The 14,109-nt window shown below is 44.7% G+C and overlaps 1 protein-coding gene across 1 annotated transcript in view; it reads right to left on the reverse strand.

The window, feature by feature from the left end:
• myo5b (myosin VB) overlaps positions 1–14,109 on the reverse strand; it is a 310,547-nt gene that overhangs the window by 103,066 nt on the left and 193,372 nt on the right. The window contains exon 14 of the mRNA XM_070867495.1: positions 2,365–2,448. Within this exon, the coding sequence (XP_070723596.1) occupies positions 2,365–2,448 (84 nt within the window). The remainder of the gene's footprint in view (positions 1–2,364; positions 2,449–14,109) is intronic.

Consider the following 14,109-nt stretch of genomic DNA (forward strand, 5'->3'; position numbering starts at 1 on the left):
CTTGTATGTTTCAATAAGTAGCAGTAGAGTAGGACTTCCCTGCTTTTATATTTCATTCCCCTTGCAATAAAGGCCAACATTCCATTCGCCTTCCTGATTACTTGCTGTACCTGCATACGAACTTTGTGTGTTTCGTGCACAAAGACCCCCAGGTTGTTCTGTACTGCAGCATTTTGTAATCTCTCTCCATTTAAATTATAATGTGCTTTTCTATTTTTCTTGCCAAAGTGGATAACCTCACACTTTCCCACATCTTACTCCATCTGCCAAATGTTTGGCCACTCACTTAGCCTGTCTATATCCTTTTGCAAATTCTTTGTGTCCTCCTCACAACCTGCTTTCCTATCCATCTTTGTATTATCAACAAACGTTACAATCTATATTAATGACTTGGATGAAGGGACCGAGTGTAAATAGTTGAGGCCCCAGCACCGATCCCTGTGGCACCCCGCTAGATACCGTTTGTCAATCGGATTGTTCACCAACACTGATGGAAAATATCAAAGGGCATAAGGTAAAACTAAGCCAAGGTGGCGGCAAATTAGGTGGAATTATTTTACCCATCCACTAGCCTAAACACCCACCCGCTCCACCACTGATACGCTGCGGCTGTAGTGTGTACTATCTACAGGATGCTTTGTAGATTCATTGGCTGTAAAAAATAACATCCCTTCAAACCCAAATCAAGAATCATGTTAATCAAATAAAAGTGTTGAGGAACTATCAGTATATGTTGAACATGACAGAAATATAATATGACAAGTATATTAAATTGTTGGAGGGACTTCAGTGATTTGGGGGCAAATCACCCGAGGGAAATTGTCTTTGGGACATATGTGCAATAGAGCCCAATATTTGGAATTTGATATCATGAAAGAACTGAGAAACGTGGATCTATTTGTATTTATGTTCTCCTCATACCATGCTGCATTGAAAATCTGTGAGAATATTAAATTGACACTCATTCTGCAGTGTCAGCATCAGAACATCGAACAGAACTGAAAGACAAAGATGTAACGTTAAGATAGTCAAGGAAATAGATGTGTGTTTAGATACATTTAGATGCAAAATATTTTTACAAGTAGTGCATATTGTGGATATGTGTCACTTTTCTTCTTGAATATCTCAATTTTTTGTCATTGAATAATTAAGTAATCTACATGCTTTCTTGCTTTTGAGTCCATTATGTGATCATAGCTCACAAAATCATTCTATCCTCCCAAAAAACTTGCCTTAATCACATTGCTACAAATAAGTCAGTGTCTTCAAGATACAGATCACAATAACTTCACTATATATAATAAAAATGTAGAACATATGAAAAGTTAAATAATTTATTTTGCACCTCATTGCTTCTCAACAAACCATCTCGGATCACTTTGCATGCAATGTATTGCACTTCTGAAAGGCAGTGACTCTTGTTATGTAGGCAAACACAGCGCACATCAAAATCCCACAAATAACAATGAGTTCAATGACAGGTTAATCTGTTTTTTTTTTAAGCAGTCTAGAAACTGTACTGAGTGCTTAGCCTACATGCAGCAAGAAAATATGTTAATCTCTGCCTCTGGTGACAGCTTTTACATTTGCCACCAAGGTCAGTGCTGGTAGATAGGAGTGTGAACCAGAGATTTTTTTTTTTTTTTAAAAAACACCCCATATAAACTGCTCTGTACCATTCTCAGTGCTTTATCTCTGATGCAACTGGCTTCCCTTTCATCCCAAAGGCGAATCCAGTTTCATCCATCAATAGTGTTGCCTAAATTCTCATTACCAGAGTAAGAGTCAGCAGCAAGACATTGAAGCCCCTACCCAGTCATAAATCCCAGTCCTAGGCTCCACCACACCACTATTTAAAAAGCATATCCAGCTGTTCCTAATGGAAACGTGCACATGTGTAGCAACAAATGAGAATGCTCCAATGGTGGAAAAGCACAAATAGGAAACAGCTGTCGAGGATTACACATAAAAAAAGTACCACTTGAGTGAGCATCCATGGAACTATTAAATGTTTTCAGGAGAGGAAATAAAAAATAGGATTGAGTACATTTTTCTTTTTAATGTGATAGTTATTGTAGGAAAGATAATGTCCACGGTTGACATGAGGCAAAATTCACCAGCTAATTCACAACTCTGAGCTTTGAAAATGTGCATCTGAGAAATAAAGGTTTCTCTCAGATCATTGGATTTCCTGGATTGTGAATTTCCGAGTGGTCTTCCTGGCTGCGGGAACATATACATGGAAGGAATTTAGTTGGTTGGAACCCTACGACTGGAACTGTTGGGAACATATCTGATCTGGAGCAGGCTACACCAGGCTTACAGTGCAGATGTGAAGTAAATGCATTCTGGGCTGTGCTGTACCTTGCTGGCCTTCAGTATGTTGATCTGCTCTTCGTGCACTGTGTCTCGGTTTTTCTCCAGGAACCCGTCGCACTGATACTCCACCTGCGGAAGAGAACAGCCGTGATCTGTTAGGTTAGTTATCTGATGGATGTAGCCTCCGAACAGAAATAGTTACATGAAGCACATACTTATACAAGTGTATTTAAGAGTTAATTTGTCACAAATATGTGGACAATATCAGTGAGGGGAATTAAAAAAATTACAATGGCTTGGTGGTAAATGCTGTACCAGTGGAGAACTGAATCATGCACTGCAGGAAGAACAACACTCCTGATTACCATTCACTATAGAAGTAGTACTCGGTAAAATAATGCGACTAAAGGCAGACAAGTCCCCTGGACCTGATGGCTTGCATCCTACGGTCTTAAAAGAAGTGGCTGCAGAGATAGTGGATGCATTGGTTGTAATCTACCAAAATTCCCTGGATTCTGTGGAGGTCCCAGCAGATTGGAAAACCGCAAATGTAATGATCCTATTCAAAAAAAGAGGCAGACAGAAAGCAGGAAACTATAGACCAGTTAGCCTAACATTGGTCGTTGGGAAAATGCTGGAGTCCATTATTAAGGAAGCAGTAGCAGAAGATTTGGAAAAGCATAATTCAATCAAGCAGATCCAGCATGGTTTTATGAAAGGGAAATCATGTTTGACAAATTTGATAGAGTTCTTTGAGGATGTAACGAGCAGGGTGGGTAAGGGGGAACCAGTGGATGTGGTGTATTTGGATTTCCAGAAGGCATTCGATAAAGTGCCACATAAAAGGTTATTGCACAAGATAAAGGTTCACAGGGTTGGGGGTAATATATTAGCATGGATAGAGGATTGGTTAACTAACAGAAAGCAGAGAGTTGGGATAAATGGGTCATTTTTCAGTTGGCAAACAGTAACTAGTGGGGTGCCACAGGGATCGGTGCTGGGGCCTCAACTATTTACAATCTATATTAATGACTTGGATGAAGGGACCGAGTGTAATGTAGCCAAGTTTGTTGTTGATACAAAGATGGGTGGGAAAGCAAATTGTGAGGAGGACACAAAAAATTTGCAAAGGGATATAGACAGGCTAAATGAGTGGGCAAAAATTTGGCAGATAAGAGTATAATGTGGGAAAATGTGAGGTTATCCACTTTGGCAGAAAAAAAAAATAGGAAAGCAAATTATAATTAAAACGGAGAAAATTTGCAAAGTGTTGCAGTACAGAAGGACCTTGGGGGGTTCTTGTGCATGAAATACAAAAAGTATGCAGGTACAGCAAGTAATCAGGAAGGCAAATGGAATGTTGGCCTTTATTGCAAGGAGGATAGAGTATAAAAGCAGAGAAGTCCTGCTACAACTGTACAGGTTATTGGTGAGGCCACACCTAGAGTACTGCATACAGTTTTGGTCTCCGTATTTAAGGAAGGATATACTTGCATTGGAGGCTGATCAGAGAAGGTTCACTTGGTTGATTCCGGAGATAAGGGGGTTGACTTATGAAGAAAGATTGAGCCGATACTCATTAGAGTTCAGAAGAATGAGAGGTGATCTTATCAAAACATATAAGATAATGAAGGGGCTCGACAAGGTGCATGCAGAGAGGATATTTCCACTAAAACGAGGGGAAATAGGGCCCAAATTTGGCCCACTGGCTTTTTCGTGAGATGCGGCAACTTCCTAGGCTCAAAACGGCAGCAAAATGATGTCCGTGGATTCTGGCCACTCTGTTGACTCTCCCGAGGCTTGGTGCGGCGTGGCAATTCCATTGGGGGTGCGGAGCTTGGGCCCTGCGTGTGAAAGAGTGCCGGCAGTGCTGCGCATGCGCATTGGAGCGTTCACGCATGCACATTGGAGCATTCACGCATGCACAGTAGCAAATAACATTGGAATCAGCCAGTTCCCTGTGCTCTCCCGCCCGCACCTATCCCCGGCCGAGTGGCCTCCCACACCGGCCGGCCCACTGTCCACTGATTCCTGCAGCCAGCATCTTCTGGGAGCCCAGCCCAGCCTGCCTGTGTGTTTTGTGAGCCTATGGCCAGTTCCCTGTGCTCTCCCGCCTGGTCGTCCTGCCCGCACCTATCCCCAGCCGAGTGGCCTCTCGCACCGGCCGGCCTGCTGACTTCCCAGGCCCGAGTTAGGAAGGTAGAACTTAAGTTTTATTTCTTCTTGATGGTTTTTATGCTTCTTGAATGTAATTGTGCTTTGTAAGGTCCTCTCCGCTTCCCTTCCAGCCCCTCTCTCTGGCTACCTGCGCTGATTTCTTAACTCTCCGCAAGGGTTTTCTGTGCAGCCATGAGTGGCCACATATGCTCGCCTAAGTTAGTTTGGAGCAACTATTAGCTGTCCAAAGTGGCTTAAATAGCCAAAACTGGCGTAGGTGGCCGGTAACGCCCGCTTTTGAAAAAAACTAAACTAAAGTAAAAAAAATCCTAACTAACTCACTTACACTGGCGCAAATTGAATGTGCAAAATGGGGATTTTTAAGATACACCAGAAAAATCAAGTTGCTCCAATTTTGGGCCCATGGTCTCAAAATAAGGGGCCGCCCATTTAAAACTGAGCGGAGGAGAAATTTCTTCTCGGAGAGTTGTAAATCTATGGAATTCTCTGCCCCAGAGAGCTGTGGAGGCTGGGTCATTGAATATGTTTAAGGCAGAGATAGGCAGATTTTTGAGCGATAAGGGAATAAAGGGTTTATAGGGAGCGGGCAGGGAAGTGAGCTGAGTCCATGATCAGATCAGCCATGATCTTATCAAATGGTGGAGAAGGCTCGAGGGGCAAATGGCCTACTCTTGCTCCTAGTTCTTATGTTCATGACTCCTGTTGGAAGTGCAAGGAGAGGATTGGAGTCAGCCATGATGCTTTTTACAGTTAATTAGTCTGTCATGCTCATTGTAAAGGCTCAGACATAAAGAGGCCTACCAATGCCTGTGGAATTGTATCAAACATGAGATGCTGCCTGAGACAGGAAAATAAAATAGGGAAAAAGATGGAAACATATTGGGGAAAAAAAGCACATGCCGAGCACACGTGTGTGCATGAGCCATGCTGGTGTATGGTTCCACGTGCACTTAGCATCTGTTGCCAAAACTGATTTTGTTCCTCCCAAGTCCAGGTCACAATAAGACTTACTTATATCCCAGTATAATTGATTGAAATTGAACCTAGACCCACTTAAATATACAGAATCTTCATCATGCAATTCATATGACCTTGGAAAATTGTGTTATCTGTTTTCTTTACTCAAAAACAACCTGACGCCTTCTTGATCAATAAAGCTTGGTTCCGTATGGGTAGTAATACAACTAAGTCCTTAGGGAAATAACAGCAAATACCTTTCAATACAGTACTTATTCCACAATTTATCAACATTTTTCAAAAATTTGGATGAGTCATTCATTACTCTTTGTTTAGTCATTGGTGCAAAAAGAATCATACCTAACTAAGTTACTCTGGAGCAAGTTTATTGGGGGAAAATGTTTTTTTATTTTTAAAACTTACATCAGAAAAACCAACTTACTCCAAAAAAATTGCTGCAAGTCATGGCCAAAATTGGGCTCATAGTATCTTGTAAACTCAGTTTTATAATATTTTACTTCAGAAGATTTTCAATCAGGTTTCTATTAGTTGTGGGCTTGAATTATATTTTTCTCCCATCAGCAATTGCCCACTGTGTTTCCATCTGCTACAGCTAGGTGGCACTCTCACTGCTTGCTGGGGAGCAAAGGCTGCTGATGTGTCCAATTATTTTGCAACTTGGCGATCTGCAGCCCTTTAGGCACTTAAGGGTTGAAAGCCATGAGCTGTCAGTTTTATACATGCCAACTGTCAGTATTTTGGAGCCCCAGTCCATGGCAGCATTTGCTGACAATAATCAACATGGGCCAGGCCAACCTCTGCTTAATCGTAAGAACATAAGAAATAGGAATAGGAATACGCCATATGGCTCCTCGAGCCTGCTCCCCATAACCCCTTATCGTTTAAGAAACTGTCTATTTTTGTCTTAAATTTATTCAATGTCCCAGCATCCACAGCTCTCTGGCAGCGAATTCCACAGATTTACAACCCTCTGGAGAAGAAATTCCTCCTCATCTCTGTTTGAAATGGGCAGCCCCTTATTCTAAGATAGTGCCCTCGAGTTCTAGTCTCCACCATCAGTGGAAACATCCTCTCTGCATCCACCTCGTCAAGCTCACTCATAATCTCGATAAGATCACCTCTCATTCTTCTGAATTCCAATGAGTATAGTCCCAACCTACTCAACCTTTCCTCATAAGTCAACCCACTCATCCCCGGAATCAACCTCGTGAACATGCTCTGAAATGCCTCCAAAGCAGGTAAGGGTTAGGACAGATAGTGAATGGGTGACCAAGAGACAAGGCAAGAGCAGGAAGGTAGTGCAGGAGTCCCCTGCGGTCATCGCCCTCCAAAACAGATATACCATTTTGGATACTGTTGGGGGAGATGACTTACCAGGGGAAGGCACCAGCAGCCAGGTTCATGGCACCATGGATGGCTCTGCTGCACAGAAGAGCGGGAAAAAGAGTGGGAGAGCTAGGGATAGGGGACTCTATTGTAAGGAGAATAGCTAGGAGTTTCTGCGGCCGTAACCGAGACTCCAGGATGGTATGTTGCCTCCCTGGTGCAAGGGACAAGGATGTCTCGGAGTGGCTGCAGAGCATTCTGGAGAGGGAGGGTGAACAGCCAGTTGTCGTGGTGCATGTAGGTACCAATGATATAGGTAAGAAGCGGGAAGAGAATTTAGGGAGCTAGGAGTTAAATTTAAAAGTAGTGATCTCTGGATTGCTACCAGTGCCACGTGCTAATCAGAGTAGAGGGAGCAGGATAGTTAGAATAAATACGTGGCTTGAGCAGTGGTGCAAGAGGGTGGGATTCAAATTCCTGGGACATGGGAACATAATATGCTGGAATTCTACATTAGGATGGAGAATGAAACAGTTAATTCAGAGACCATGGTCCATAACTTAAAGAAGGGTAACTTTGAAGGTATGAGGCGTGAATTGGCTAGGATAGATTGGCGAATGATACTTAAGGGGTTGACAATGGATGGGCAACGGCAGACATTTAGAGACCGCATGGATGAACTACAACAATTGTACATCCCTGTCTGGCGTAAAAATAAAAAAGGGAAATTGGCCAGAAATAGCAGCAAACCCGGGGACTGGGAGAAATTTAGAACTCAGCAGAGGGGGACAAAGGGTTTGATTAGGGCAGGGATAATAGAGTACGAGAGGAAGCTTGCAGTGAACATTAAAATGGACTGCAAAAGCTTCTATAGATATGTAAAGACAAACTTAGGTCCCCTGCAGTCAGAATCAGGGGAAGTCATAACTGGGAACAAAGAAATGGCAGACCAATTGAACAAGTACTTTGGTTCGGTATTCACTAAAGAAGACACAAACAGCCTTCCGGATATAAAAGGGGTCAGAGGGTCTAGTAAGAAGGAGGAACTGAGGGAAATCCTTCTTAGTCGGGAAATTGTGTTGGGGAAATTGATGGGATTGAAGGCCGATAAATCCCCAGGGTCTGATGGACTGCATCCCAGAGTACTTAAGGAGGTGGCCTTTGAAATAGCGGATGCATTGACTGTCATTTTCCAACATTCCATAGACTCTGGATCAGTTCCTCTGGAGGGTAGCCAATGTAACCCCACTTTTTAAAAAAGGAGGGAGAGAGAAAACAGGGAATTATAGACTGGTCAGCCTGACATCAGTAGTGGGTTAAAATGATGGAATCAATTATTAAGGATGTCATAGCAGCGCATTTGGAAAGAGGTGACATGATAGGTGCAAGTTAGCATGGATTTGTGAAAGGGAAATCATGCTTGACAAATCTTCTGGAATTTTTTGAGGATGTTTCCAGTAGAGTGGACAAGGGAGAACCAGTTGATGTGGTGTATTTGGACTTTCAGAAGGCTTTCAACAAGGTCCCACACAAGAGATTAATGTGCAAAGTTAAAGCACATGGGATTGGGGGTAGTGTGCTGAAGTGGATTGAGAACTGGTTGGCAGACAGGAAGCAAAGAGTAGGAGTAAATGGGTACTTTTCAGAATGGCAGGCAGTGACTAGTGGGGTATCGCAAGGTTCTGTGCTGGGGCCTCAGCTGGTTACATCGTACATTAATGATTTAGACGAGGGGATTAAATGTAGTATCTCCAAATTTGCGGATGACACCAAGTTGGGTGGCAGTGTCAGCTGTGAGGAGGATGCTATGAGGCTGCAGAGTGACTTGGATAGGTTAGGTGAGTGGGCAAATGTATGGCAGATGAAGTATAATGTGGATAAATGTGAGGTTATCCACTTTGGTGGTAAAAACAGAGAGACAGACTATTATCTGAATGGTGACAGATTAGGAAAAGGGGAGGTGCAACGAGACCTGGGTGTCATGGTCCATCAGTCATTGAAGGTTGGCATGCAGGTACAGCAGGCGGTTAAGAAAGCAAATGGCATGTTGGCCTTCATAGCGAGGGGATTTGAGTACAGGGGCAGGGAGGTGTTGCTACAATTGTACAGGGCCTTGGTGAGGCCACACCTGGAGTATTGTGTACAGTTTTGGTCTCCTAACCTGAGGAAGGACATTCTTGCTATTGAGGGAGTACAACGAAGGTTCACCAGACTGATTCCCGGGATGGTGGGACTGACATATCAAGAAACACTGGATCAACTGGGCTTGTATTCACTAGAGTTTAGATGAATGAGAGGGGACCTCATAGAAACTTTTAAAATTCTGACGGGTTTAGACAGGTTAGATGCAGGAAGAATGTTCCCAATATTGGAGAAGTCCAGAACCAGGGGTCACAGTCTAAGGATAAGGGGTAAGCCATTTAGGACCGAGATAAGGAGAAACTTCTTCACCCAGAGAGTGGTGAACCTGTGGAATTCTCTACCACAGAACATTGTTGAGGCCAATTCACTAAATATATTCAAAAAGGAGTTAGATGTCCTTACTACTAGGGGGATCAAGGGGTATGGCGAGAAAGCAGGAATGGGGTACTGAAGTTGCATGTTCAGCCATGAACTCATTGAATGGCGGTGCAGGCTCGAAGGGCCGAATGGCCTACTCCTGCACCTATTTTCTTTGTTTCTACGCTTCTATCCTTTCGTAAATATGGAAACCAAAACTGCACGCACCAATACCTTATATAGCTGTAGCAAGACTTCCCTGCTTTTATACTCCATCCCCTTTGCAATAAAGGCCAAGATACCATTGGCCTTCCTGATCACTTGCATACTATCCTTTTGTGTTTCATGCACAAGTACCCTCAGGTCCCGCTGTACTGCGGCACTTTGCAATCTTTCTCCTTTTAAATAATAGTTTGCTCTTTGATCTTTGTCTGCCAAAGTGTATGACCTCAAACTTTCCAACATTATACTCCATTTGCCAATTTTTGCCCACTCACTTAGCCTGTCTCTGTCCTTTTGCAGATTTTTTGTGTCCTCTTCACACATTGCTTTTCCTCCCATCTACGTATCAGCAGCAAACTTGGCTACGTTATACTCAGTCCCTTCTTCCAAGTCGTTAACATAGATTGTAAATAGTTGGGGTCCCGGCACGGATTCCTGCGGCACCCCACTAGTTACTGATTGCCAACCCGAGAATGAACCATTTATTCCGACTCTCTGTTTTCTGTTAGTTAGCCAATCCTCTATCCATGCTAATATATTACCCCCAACCCCGTGAACTTTTATCTTTTGCAGTAACCCTTTATGTGGCACCTTGTCAAATGCCTTCTGGATGTCCAAATACACCACATCCACTGGTTTCCCTTCATCCACCCTGTTCATTACATCCTCAAAGAATTCCAGCAAATTTGTCAAACATGACTTCCCTTTCATAAATCCATACTGACTTTGCCTGACCAAATTTTGCTTTCCAAATGTCCTGCTACCGCTTCTTTAATAATGGACCCCAACATTTTCCCAACCACAGATGTTAGGCTAACTGGACTATAGCTTCCTGCTTTTTGTCTGCCTCCTTTTTTAAAAAAAAAATTGGGGTGTTACATTTGCAGTTTTCCAATCTGCTGGGACCTTCCCAGAATCCAGGGAATTTTGGTAAATTACAACCAATGCATCCACTATCCCTGCCGCTATTTCTCTTAAGAACCTAGGATGCAAGCCATCAGGTCCAGGAGATTTATTTGCCTTTCGTCCCATTATCTTACCGAGTACCACCTCCTTTGTGATTGTGATTGTGTTAAGTTCCTCCCCCTCTATAGCCCCTAGACCATCCATTAAGAAACCGTCCATCTCGGTCTTAAAGTTATTCAATATCCCAGCTTCCACAGCTCGCTGAGGCAACTAATTTCACAGATTTACAACCCTCAGAAGAAATTCCTCCTCATCTCAGTTTTAAATGGGCGAAACCTTATTTTAAGATTATGCCCCCTAGTTCTCGTCTCCATCAGCGTAAACATCCTCTCTGCATTCACCTTGTCAAGCCCCCTCATAATCTTATAAGTTTCGATAAGACCATCTCGCATTCTTCTAAATTCCAACGAGCAGAGACTCAACCTCCTCAACTTTTCCTCATAAGTCAACCCCCTCATCTCCAGAATCAACCTAGTGAACCTTCTCTGAACTGCCTCCAAAGCAAGTCTATCCTTTTGTAAATATGGAAACCAAAACGGCACAGTATTCCAGGGGTGGCCTCACCAATACCCTGTATAACTGTAGCAAGACTACCCTGCTTTTATACTCCATCCTCTTGCACCCAAGTTGATATAAAATGATCCCAGCAGTTACATACTGTGGTGGACATTCATGTGGGAGGCTGTGGTGAATCAATGGTAATGAAATGGAGACAAAGTGGGGGGTGGGGGTGGGGGGGTGGTGAGAAAGAAGAGCACTAATGTGAACTGTGGGGCTTGGAGGAGGAGAAATTGCCTCTGAACTGGGTTCAGAGAGGTTTAAGTGAGTGTCTGAGATCATCATCATCATAGGCAGTCCCTAGGAATCGAGGAAGACTTGTTTCCACTCCTGAAGTGAGTTCTTTGGTGGCTGAACAGTCGAATACGAGAGCCACAGACTCTGTCACAGATAGTCGTTGAGGGAAGGGGTGGGTGGGACAGTTTTGCCACACGCTCTTTCCGCTGCCTGCGCTTGATTTTTGCATGCTCTCAGCATTGAGACTCGAGGTGCTCCGTGCCCTCCCGGATGCACTTCCTCCACTTAGGGCGGTCCTGGGCCAGGGACTCCCAGGTGTCAGTGGGGATGCCGCACTTTATCAGGGAAACTTTGAGGGTGTCCTTGTAGCGTTTCCGCTGCCCACCTTTGGCTCGTTTGCTGTGAAGGAGCTCCGAGTAGAGCACTTGCTTTGGGAGTCTCGTGTCTGGCATGCGAACTATGTGGCCTGCCCTGCGGAGCTGATCGAGTGTGGTCAGTGCTTCAATGCTGGGAATGTTAGCCTGGACAAGACGCCGATGTTGGTGCTCCTGTCCTCCCAGGAGATTTGTCGGATCTTGGAGACATCGTTGGTGATATTTCTCCAGCAACTTGAGGTGTCTGCTGTACATGGTCCATGTCTCTGAGCCATACAAGAAGGCAGGTATTACTAGAGCCCTATAGACCATGAGCTTGGTGGCAGTTTTGAGGGCCTGGTCTTCAAACACTCTTTTCCCAGGCAGCCGAAGGCTGCACTGACACATTGGAGGCAGTATTGGATCTCGTCATCGATGCCTGCTCTTGTTAATAGGAGGCTCCAGAGATATGGAAAGTTGCCCACAATGTTCAGGGCCGTGCCGTGGATCTTGATGAATGGGGGTTAGTGGTGTACGGTAAGGACAGACTGGTGGACTGAAACAATGGAAAGGGTCCTGGTGTGGGCGAGTACTAGTTGACGTAACTTTTGAGGCCTGGTTCTTTTGCTGGAAATCCAAGTGTCGTCATTTTAAAAAAAAAGATAAAAATCTAACAAGAGGTATGTTTGCAGTTTTCTTACTCCTGGACAACATGGCTACAGGGATGGGGTGGGCAAGAAGTGTTTAAACATGATGCTCCAGGTGTTATGTATGTGAACCTCACCTGTGTGTAAGACTTGCCACTAGAGGACACATCTGTGGGAGACCTATGGGGCACCTGTGTAATTTGGTGCATGCAGGTATAAAAGGCAGGCCACCATGTTGCTGCCTCACTTTGGAGTTAGATTAAAGAGACCAAGGTCACAATGGTTTGACTTTACAACACAGTCTCATGGAGTTATTCTGAACATAACAACTGATAACGAGTTACAGATCACGAACTTTCACACGGAAATGGCTGCCGTTGGTATTCTTGAGAGATTTGTTGAGGATGATGATTGGGAAGCCTTCGTTGAGCGCCTCGACCAGTACATTGTGACCAACGAATTGGACGCGGCTGAAACAGAGATCAAGCGCAGGGCGATTCTCCTCACCGTATATGGCCTCCTTAAAAATTTGCTGGCACCGGTCAAAGTAATGGACAAGTTGTACGCAGAGCTGTGTACGCTGGCTAAGGAACACCTCAAACCCAAGGAGAGCATCCTGATGGCCAGGTACCGGTTTTACATGCACCATCGCTCCGAAGGCCAGAACGTGGCGAGTTTTGTGGGGCAGTGCAACTTTGCAGGATCCTTGGGGGAAATGTTGTGGAACGTTTTTGTGCTTGGAATTGACCACGAGGGCATCCTTCGCAAACTGCTGTCTGCCAAATCTCTGGATCTGAGCAGGGCCATCCAAGCCTTCACATCCACGAGTGACAACACGAAACAGATATCTCCATAGAATCGAAGCTCACCGGCAAGTACCTTCAGCAGGCAGGACTGTACATGGTAGGGCCCACATGACCGCAGAGGCCAGGCCCAGGGTGACTCAGAGGCTGCTGGGGAGTGCTAATGTGAATCCATTAACGCCATGCTGATGCTGCGGGGACAGTCACATGGCCCATCAATGTCAATTCAAGCACTGTGGAACAATGGGGCACCTCCAGCGAATGTGCAAGTGACCTTGGACTCACCACGTGGCAAAGTCAGCAGAGAGCGACCGATCCAGCGCGGATCACGCTGAACGAGCAGGAGAGGCAACTCAACTGAAGGATGAGGAGGAAGTGTATGGGGTACACACCTTCACCACCAAAAGCCCTCTGATAATGATAAAAGTTAAACTTAACGGCATTCCAGTCTCCATGGAATTGGATACGGGGGTGAGTCGATCGATTATGAGCCAGAAAGCCTTTGAGAAACTGGTGTAACAAGGCACAGAGGCCAAAACTGAGCCTGATTCACACTACACTGCGCACTTACACCCAAGAACTCATACCTGTTATCGGCAGTGAAAGTATTGTATGACGGAATGGTGCATGATTTACCACTATGGATTGTACCAGGTGATGGCCCTACGCTGTTCGGCAGGAGCTGGCTCGGCAAGATCCGCTGGAACTGGGACGACATCAAAGCACTGTCCTCGGTGGATGACGCCCCGTGTGCCCAGGTGATAAACAAATTCCCGGCGTTATTCGAGCCAGGTATCAGCAACTTCACAGGCGCCAAAGTGCAGATCCACCTTGTTCCTGGGGCACGGCCCGTTCATCACAAGGCCTGAACAGTCCCATATATGATGCAAGAGAAAGTCGAAATCGAGTTGGACAGACTTCAACAAGAGGGAATCATATCACCAGGCGAGTTGAACGTGTGGGCCAGTCCAATCGTGTCGGTACTAAAGAGCGATGGGACAGTCAGAATCTGCGGGGACTACA

The sequence above is a fragment of the Pristiophorus japonicus genome, chromosome 2, assembly GCF_044704955.1.
Source record: "Pristiophorus japonicus isolate sPriJap1 chromosome 2, sPriJap1.hap1, whole genome shotgun sequence".
NCBI lineage: Eukaryota > Metazoa > Chordata > Chondrichthyes > Pristiophoridae > Pristiophorus > Pristiophorus japonicus.